Source organism: Entelurus aequoreus, linkage group LG10 (assembly GCF_033978785.1).
Source record: "Entelurus aequoreus isolate RoL-2023_Sb linkage group LG10, RoL_Eaeq_v1.1, whole genome shotgun sequence".
Classification (NCBI taxonomy): domain Eukaryota; kingdom Metazoa; phylum Chordata; class Actinopteri; order Syngnathiformes; family Syngnathidae; genus Entelurus; species Entelurus aequoreus.
The window spans coordinates 24,462,354-24,471,409 of NC_084740.1; the positions used below are offsets into that span (position 1 = coordinate 24,462,354).

Below are 9,056 nucleotides of genomic sequence, written 5' to 3' on the forward strand. Positions count from 1 at the left end.
TAACAAGTGCCAAATATAAAGTAAAGCAAACCCTTGTTTACTTATCGTGATAAATTAAATTCCGCAAAGCAGGCGTTATTATGTATTATTATTCTTATAAACATGGAACACTACACCTTTAATAATAAGAGAACTAGCAACACAAGCATAATTTAACGAGGCTTTTAAAAAATGTCTGCTTGAGAGTCAAACCTGTAATCATGGTTTATAAGCTTCAGGAATATAATAGAAGTGTTCAAGTGTATACGAAGAAATATGTTCATTATAGGGCTGCAACAACTAATCGATTAGATCGATTAAAATCGGTTATTAAAATAGTTGCCGATTAATTTAGTCATCGATTCGTTGGATCTATGCTATGCACATGCGCAGAGGTTTTTTTTTTAGTTTAAAAAAAAACAACTTTTATTTATAAACTGCAACATTTACAAACAGCTGAGAAACGATAATCAAAATAAGTATGGTGCCAGTATGCTGTTTTTTTTCAACAAAATACTAGATAGGATAGAAATGTAGTTTGTCTCTTTTATCCGATTATTAATCGATTAATCGAAGTAATAATCGACAGATTAATCGATTATAAAATTAATCGTTAGTTGCAGCCCTAGTTCATTATCAATTGTTTTATGTATTTGTGTTATGTACAAGGTACATTTGTGGCAGTGAGTGTCTAATATAGCACTTTCCATCTTGATATTGTTCATCACATGTGCAATATGTTTTAAATATGTTTGTCTTCATTTTAACAGCAATTTGCTGAGGGACTGGAGATAGAAAATGGCCACTGGCTATTATCTCACATACTGTATTTACATGTCAAATGTTCATTATCGTGTATTGTCCTTGATTAAATAAAGTACATCTAATATTTTTGTAGCTTGACATTAAAAAACCTTTGAAATATATATATATTTTTTACATTACAAGAGCCCTCTGGACATGAATTAACACCCATATAGTCACCTTTACGCTGGTAAAGTTGGGACTGAATGCTGCCAGAAGCTATACCAATCAGTGGCCACGATATTGAACAGTGCACTCTAATTAGTTTGGGCTCACCCGGTGGCCAATACAGTTCATTTCGCTATTCTTATACTAGAAAGTGCTTAATTTAAGCCCAATTTACACTACCGTTCAAAAGTTTGGGGTCACCCAAACAATTTTGTGGAATAGCCTTCATTTCTAAGAACTAGAATAGACTGTCGAATTTCAGATGGAAGTTCTCTTTTTCTGGCCATTTTGAGCGTTTAATTGACCCCACAAATGTGATGATCCAGAAACTCAATCTGCTCAAAGGAAGGTCAGTTTTGTAGCTTCTGTAACGAGCTAAACTGTTTTCAGATGTGTGAACATGATTGCACAAGGGTTTTCTAATCATCAATTAGCCTTCTGAGCCAATGAGCAAACACATTGTACCATTAGAACACTGGAGTGATAGTCGCTGGAAATGGGCCTCTATACACCTATGTAGATATTGCACCAAAAAACAGACATTTGCAGCAAGAATAGTCATTTACCACATTAGCAATGTATAGAGTGTATTTCTTTAAAGTTAAGACTAGTTTAAAGTTATCTTCATTGAAAAGTACAGTGCTTTTCCTTCAAAAATAAGGACATTTCAATGTGACCCCAAACTTTTGAACGATAGTGTATGTAGAATGTTAAAATGCTAAAAAAAATATATATATATAATTGACATTCTGGAATTTGTATTGTAAGTTACAAACTTGCAAGTTTTTCTGACATAATTATTATCACATTTTTATAACCATTAGTGCGTTTAAAATGAAAAAAAAAAAGTCGACAAACCAGACTGGAAAGAAGGAGGAAATCGCTGTGGACTCAGACTTGGAGAGGAGAGGGAACCCCGGGAGAAGAGGATTCTCTTTTTGAGCAGTAACACACTGCCCCTCTTCCCTTCTCCCTCCCCTCTATGCCTTCGTCTCCTCTTGTCAGTTGCATGCCACAAACATTAGCTGACAGCAAGGTAAAGAGGATTTAAAAAATTTTTTTTTTTATTGTAGCAACATGGTTGTTAACGTTTTTGAGAGCTCCAAAGGGACTTTTGTGTGAGTGCGCGCATTGACAGTTAAGCTTGCCTTTATTGAGGAGTTTCGATAAAGAAAGAGATTGTTGATCTATTAACCTCATGTTATGATTGTTTATATACATACACGTACACATCCTAAATTAAGGACCATACGCTGCTAATTTTTTCCTATGCTTTGCACCCTGTGGCTTATAAAACAGTGTGGCTAATTTCTGGAATTTTCTGCGCTGACGGCCATAATGCAAATAGTTAAAAAAAAAAAAAGTGTTATTTGTGCTTTGGCGCCATCTTTTGGGCGAGTTCGCTCACTACAGGTGCTGCATAGCCCTTCTGCTTAGACTGAGCTTTCAACCGGAAGTAGAAGTTCAGTTCCGTCTTTTAGCCATCTCTAGCGTTCTACTCGTATGGATTCTTCATTCCTCACTCCAAGGAACGTTTCTAAGTTTTACAATATAACTGAAACAATTCTTACTTTTTTAAGCATATTTGTACATGCTATCGTGATGTAATGGAGCTAGCCTCGTTAGCATTAGCAAATATGCTAACGCGTTTAAGAGTGTCTTTGTTAGTATTAACTTACAATGGTATTCTTTTTGTATTGTTCAAGTTTAGTAAATTCACCAAATCGTCACCGTGGAGTTATTGAATCTGTTAAGCTGATTGGAGAGCTAGCTTCCGCAGCTAGTGGGTCCATGACAAGGACTTCTGTTTTGTTTCATCAGCCGTTTTACTGCCGTGTTACAGAGACCGTTGGGAAACAATTAAGGTAGGTATGTCATAAACATTTACAAAATTGTTCTGTGTAAGTAACTAATTTCACTACGTATATCTCTGCGGTTTATAGTCTGGTGCGGCTAATGTATGGAAAAACATTTTCTTGTCAAATTTAGTGGGTGCGGCTTATATACCCGGTGCACTCTATAGTACGAAAAATACAATATATATATATATATATATATATATATATATATATATATATATATATATATATATATATACACACACACACACACACACACACACACACACACACACACACACACACACACACACACACACACACACACACACACACACACACACACACACACACACACCAACATGTTATAGTGTCTTAAAAGTGTACTTTAAAAAAATATATTTTTTTTTACTAAAATACAAACTTTTGTCGAGGCTAGAACCAATTATTCAGGTTTACATTGATTCTTATGGGTAACTCTGCTAACAACTTTTCGATTTATGACCCATGGTCAAGATCAATTAAGTCCGTAAACCACTTTGTATTTAAAGACGTGCTCTATTTTTCCGCTATTTTGAAAATTGTGCGGTATTTTATTGCAAGGAAAATAAAAGCAGCACCACGATTCCTACAAAAAGATGCCTATTCTGTAAAAAAGATGCAATAGGAGTCCATTTCTGTCCATCAAGCAATAAAAGACAATAAAAGAGCAAATGATTGGACACCAAGGTGTGGGTTTGCACTTATTAAAGTAAATCTTGGACTTTTTGGAGACGTGCCAAGCACTTTGGGACAAGTAGGGAAAATTAACACAAGCTTAAGTATTTAGAGTTAATTCTTGGATTTTTACTTTGAATAAATCCCATTCAAAAATGTCAACGAGGGCAACAATCAGAGTATTTTTGACCCTCAACGTGCAAATAATTGAACATATCTGCATATAAAAAACAAAAAAGTTACTTTCCTAAAGATCCACTGAGTGTTCCTCAAGTCTTGTTGTGTGCTCACTAACCCACTGAGTGTTCTTGATTGACAGCACCCTCTTCTCTCCACATTCCATCCAATGAAAGACTGCCCCCCCCCATTTGTTTTGTGATGTAGGTCATCACCAATTCATTTTTTTTTTTTTTGGTTGGCACCATTAGCCCATGCCTGTTGCCATGGCGAGTAGAGCCATGAAGCAAGAACATCCTCCATGAGTGTTCCCAAAGTAAATCTCCGCTTTCCAGGCATGTCGGTGAGGGGGTGGGGCTCGGGGGAGGTAACTTGCGGTCATGTGTGCACTGAGAAGGTTTATTAGTCTTCATGTTCACATGTGAGGACTCCTCCTTGTGATTGCTCGCTAAAGTGGGAGGTCCACCTGGTCCAGAGTCCTAAAATACCCCCAGAGGAGCTGTCTCCGGTATGCTTGGTGCTGAATGCTGACCCCACCTCCACCCGTCCGCTGCCTCCTTTGGTCATGTGGTCGGTCTTCTTCGTCTTTTTGTCCTACCTGGACAGAGACCTGGTCTGGGGAGACCTCCTGCAGAGCCCCGGCGTGGACACGGAGAAGCAGAGCAAGGCGCTGTTCTCCATCATCAACGGCACGCTGTGCGCCAAAATGTCCATCGCGCCGGACGACAGGTTCCTCGTCTATCAGGTGTCGGACGGAGGGAAGGTGGTCCGCTCCGTGGTGAGCGTCGCCGGGGGGGAGATGGTGGACTGCTCCGTGACGGTGGACAGCGTGGAGGTGGAGAGGTTTGTGTGCGAGTGCCGGCTGGGGGCGGAGGGACAGGAGAGCTGGTCGATGAGTCTTGACGCGTCTTTTACGCACATGGATGAGGCCAAGATGAGATGTGCGCGCTTCCAAGGGGAGGACATCAGGGGTCCATCTCAGGTCCTGAGGAGATCCAGGAGAGGCTTCACCTATCCTGGGACCCTCTGGTGTGGAGCTGGCAACATGGCTGACCATTACGAGCAGCTGGGTAAAGACATCTTCACTTATTGCTTAACACAAGGGTGTCCAAAATGCTTGTTTTTTGTTTTTTGCAACATTATAGCCCTTTATCAAACTATACAAATATGTTAGAAATATGTCTGCAGTGGACTTTTATTATTTCATGGTTTTGTTTTCTCTTGTCAGATTGAAACATTTCAGTAAAATTAATAACCCTGTTATGCAAAAAAACAAATGTCAACTGCAGAGGACGTCGGTTCTCAGGAGGGTTTAACACAGGGGTGTCTAACTCATATAAGATCGGGAGCCACATGGAGAATAATCTACTCCAAAGCGAGTCGGACTGGTAAAATCACGGCACGATAACTTAAAAATAAAGACAACTTCAGATTGTTTTCTTTGTTTAGAAATAGAACAATCACATTCTGAAAATGCACAAATCATAATGGGTTTTTTTTACACTTACATTTTGTGGTTAATAGTATTCTACCTTTATTTGTCCTTATTTATACTTGCTGAATAAATTATGTGATAATGATCATCAGTCAACTCATTGGTGTTAATTTTCAATCTGTCAAGATAAAAACATTATATAAAAATCAAATTACAGGATCTTATTTATGTAGTTTGATCATTTTCCTCGACTGGTGCACTAACATCATGTGGTTTATTTTTTTTATATTAGCATAATCTACAAAGATACAAAGAATTGCTATTGCGACATTTAGTGGACACATTTAGAACAGCAGTTTCCTTCATTCAAAAATTTCGGACAACATTTTTATACTTGGCAAACTCATACCGCATACACCCCTGGTTTAACACCTTTAATGTACAAAATGCGCCAAAGTGACCGTTTGGACACAGCTGGTTTAGGGACACTAAAAAAGTTAGCATGTGTTGTAAGCTTATATTTAGATTATCTGCATTGATAATGCATTATCATTTCTTTCATTGCTTCTGAAAGCATATGTTTTACATATGCTTGAATATATATGTCATCTATGAATTTTCAAATTCACTGCTTTACCAAAACAATAAAAAATAAACAAACCCAAAAATAGTAACAAACCTTATTATTTTGTATAATTTTTTTTGGAGCAGTAAAATATGTTTGCAAGGTGGTATGTTTGTAGTTGTTTAAATATTTTTTTTCAATGTTTTTATGGCAAATGGTGTACAGTAGAAAAGGGAGTCATATGGATCTTGCGTGAGAGGGGGGCTATGGGGTTAATCATTTTGCAATGCAGTCTGCTGAAAATGATGGAAAGCGCCACTCTGTGTAGCAACTGATGTTGTTGTCAAAATTGGAATTGCTACAAAATACATTTAGGTTTTCAACACACTACTACCATCTGGCGGCTAAAGTGGATAGCGCACTCCCCAAATTTGTCACGTTTCGTGTGTCAGGTAAAGCGCGCCGATAGGGGCCATATGAATCCCCTTGAGACTGTATTAAACAATTTTAAGCTGGAGGTGTTAATAGAATCAAACAATAAAAATAGTAAAAAATTATCAAGAAAAACGGCACAGAGTGAAGAGGAAAACCTGAAATGTATTGTCTGAAATATATTTGATTTTAAATATACAGTCATCCATAGAAGTTTGTAACTTCACTATTGCATTTTTTTTTTTTTAGCATATTCTGCATATATTTTGCCTAAATTAAGCATTTCCAAGCATAGAAATGGATAAATGGACAAAAATATTAAAAGATATAAGATGACACCAAACTAATCACAGCATGCTGTTCAGTATCGCAGCCACTGATTGGCTCAGCGTCCAGTCCTGCTTTTACAAGTGTAAAAGTGATTATGTGGGTGTTATTTAACATTGAGACGTATTTTGGAGGTTTTTCATGCTCTAGCTATGGAAATATCAGATTTATATTTAAGAATTCCTACTTTGCGGAAATCAATTAACCATGGTCATGTTGGGAACCAATTAGCCGAGATAAATGAGGGTTTACTCTATAACATTTCTTTCTCTTTGGTCTTTTAGGGAGGTTTAAGGAGACCGACAGCTGCTGCCGCACACACGACCACTGTGCCCACGTCATTCACGCGTTCGCCTCCAAATATGGACACACTAATTTCAAATGGTACTCCATTTCTCACTGTGACTGTGACGAGGCGTGAGTACACACACAATCACACAACATCATCACTTGTTTCACATGCATGCTGTAGTTTGCAATAATGTAACATTTTACTGCAGCATACTGAGAGGGGTTTCCAATATTTTTGTCAGTGTTATCATCACTTATGTGCCAGATATGTATTTTACCTGCCTAATTGACCAAGAGCCAAAAAATAAGGTTGAAAATGTTACTATTTATATGAATTTATTTTATTTTTAGTGGTGTTTATCTGTGACAGGGATACTATTACAAAATTTAAAAAAAATAAAAACAATCACATTAAAAGGTATACAAGTATTCATAATTATTGAATACATATACATCTTTTTTTTTTAACAACATTTTTATTTTTAAGTCAATTCAGATCTTAATTTACATTTTTTTAAGCAGGATATGATCCGATTTGTATTAACAAAAATAATTTCTTGCATTTAAGTACAATGCAATTTCTGTTAAAGTCACAAATGTGTATTCAATATGTACATGTTATTATATTATATAATAGGATATACAGTTTGATTTCAAGGTGGGTTAGTTTTACTTGAGCGAGTCACGATATTGGACTTTTTGTTGAAGAAATCGGACAAAAATCATAAAACTTATCGACCAATTAGAATTGCCCTGCTTAGTTCCGCGTTACCTGATGTACTAAGCAGTGTTACAGTGCAGACATCCACAGTATTGCTTGGGCGTCCATCTGCATGACACTGCATGAAAACGAGCTACGTGAAGCACTACACTAGCAAACAGCTCATCTTTGAAACCGCGCCTGTCACACACGGTTGCTGAACGCGAGCATGCCCTGCAGGTTGAGAGGCTGCCTGCGTCAAGTCAACGACACGTCGTCGAGGGTGATGGGCCAGGCGTTCTTCAACGTCATCGGCGTGCCGTGCTTTGAGCTGGTCTACGAGGAGCAGTGCGCCGAGCACCACTGGTACGGCTTGTAAGTATCTTCGCCTCTAAGTAGCTTTCCTCCTGCACATGCTGAGCCGCTTTGAGTCCAACATGATGTCGGATTGACCGTAGATGCAAGCGATACGAGAAGTTCCCCATCGCCGTGCTGAAGGAGGCCTTCCCATACGACTACGGCGGCATCGCCGTCATTGACGTACTGACTAGGGCTCCGCCCATAACGAAAGATACACCCGATACTAACGTCGTAACCGTCGCTGAGGACTTCATCAAGGTGCTCGCCACCGTCTCTACCTCGCAAAGCTCCAGCGCTGACAAACAGTCTGAGTCTCAGGAAAAGAAGAAGAAGAAGAAGCAGAAGAAGAAGAAGAAGAAAAAGGGAAAAGGTCGGAAAAGAAAGCAGAAAGTTGAAGAAGCACCGTTGAGTAATTTCATCAGCGAGTCGGACAAACGCGACCCGATGGCGGCGCAAAGACCGGCCGAGCGTCCAAACCAGCCTTCTAATGAAGTCTTGGAGGAACAAGCAGTGGTGAAGACTACCTTGTCTCCTTCCAGACCAGCAGGACAAACAAGTCGACCCTCAGTGAAAAACGGGCCGTCAAGGACTGGCCGCAGGAAGGAGAAGTTCCCTCAACCTGCGCTAAGTACGACCACCATCACAATCCCCACATCACAACAACAAAGCCCGCATGTCCGACCCACTAAAGTCAAAAGAAACCGATCAAAAGACGGAGGAGACATTGTGTCCCACCAAACGGTCACCACCGAGCTCTCTCCAAGGATGGACGTGTTTACAGCTGGGGCTCCAACTTTTAGCGTGCCCACAAGGCAAAGGTCACGGGAAAAAGGACGGAGAAACAAAAGGATGAAAGCCGCGTCCCCTCTTTTTCGGGACACTCCCGAAAATGTGCGGAATCTCACACTGACAACAAGACACATGAGCGGAGAAGCTAAGCGGGTAAAGTGGTCTCACGCACCTCAAGCCATGATGAGGAACACAACCAAGCCAAGGAAGAAAGCGACGCCGACCGCCGTCTCACTCGCAGAATTCCCACCTTTGACCTCCACACCCGTGCCAACTCCAGTCCAAACCTCCAGGCTGCGTGCGCCCACCTCGTTTGCAATCTTGATGAGCCCCATGCAGCGCTCCATTGCGAGAGTCAGAGAGCAATTTGCCTGGAAGAAGAGGAGGAAAGCGGCTCAGACCATCAAACCACATTAAAACATCACACTCAATCATCTTTTACAGCTTTAAATCTCTCTTTGATTTTTGTGTAAT

General features: G+C 39.6%; 1 protein-coding gene across 1 annotated transcript; it reads left to right on the top strand.

The window, feature by feature from the left end:
- Window positions 1–4,103: 4,103 nt before the first annotated feature.
- Window positions 4,104–9,056, top strand: proca1 (protein interacting with cyclin A1). Its single transcript, XM_062060382.1, has 4 exons — window positions 4,104–4,753; window positions 6,727–6,859; window positions 7,674–7,808; window positions 7,892–9,056. The coding sequence occupies exons 1-4, from the start codon at window positions 4,249–4,251 to the stop codon at window positions 8,997–8,999; spliced, it is 1,881 nt and encodes a 626-aa protein (XP_061916366.1). The 5' UTR covers window positions 4,104–4,248; the 3' UTR covers window positions 9,000–9,056.

Coding starts and splice junctions, on each gene's coding strand:
- proca1 (XM_062060382.1), top strand. CDS start 4,249: ATGTGGTCGGTCTTCTTCGTCTTTTTGTCCTACCTGGACAGAGACCTG. Junction 4,754..6,726: donor TGACCATTACGAGCAGCTGG/GTAAAGACATCT, acceptor TTGGTCTTTTAG/GGAGGTTTAAGGAGACCGAC. Junction 7,809..7,891: donor GAGCACCACTGGTACGGCTT/GTAAGTATCTTC, acceptor GATTGACCGTAG/ATGCAAGCGATACGAGAAGT.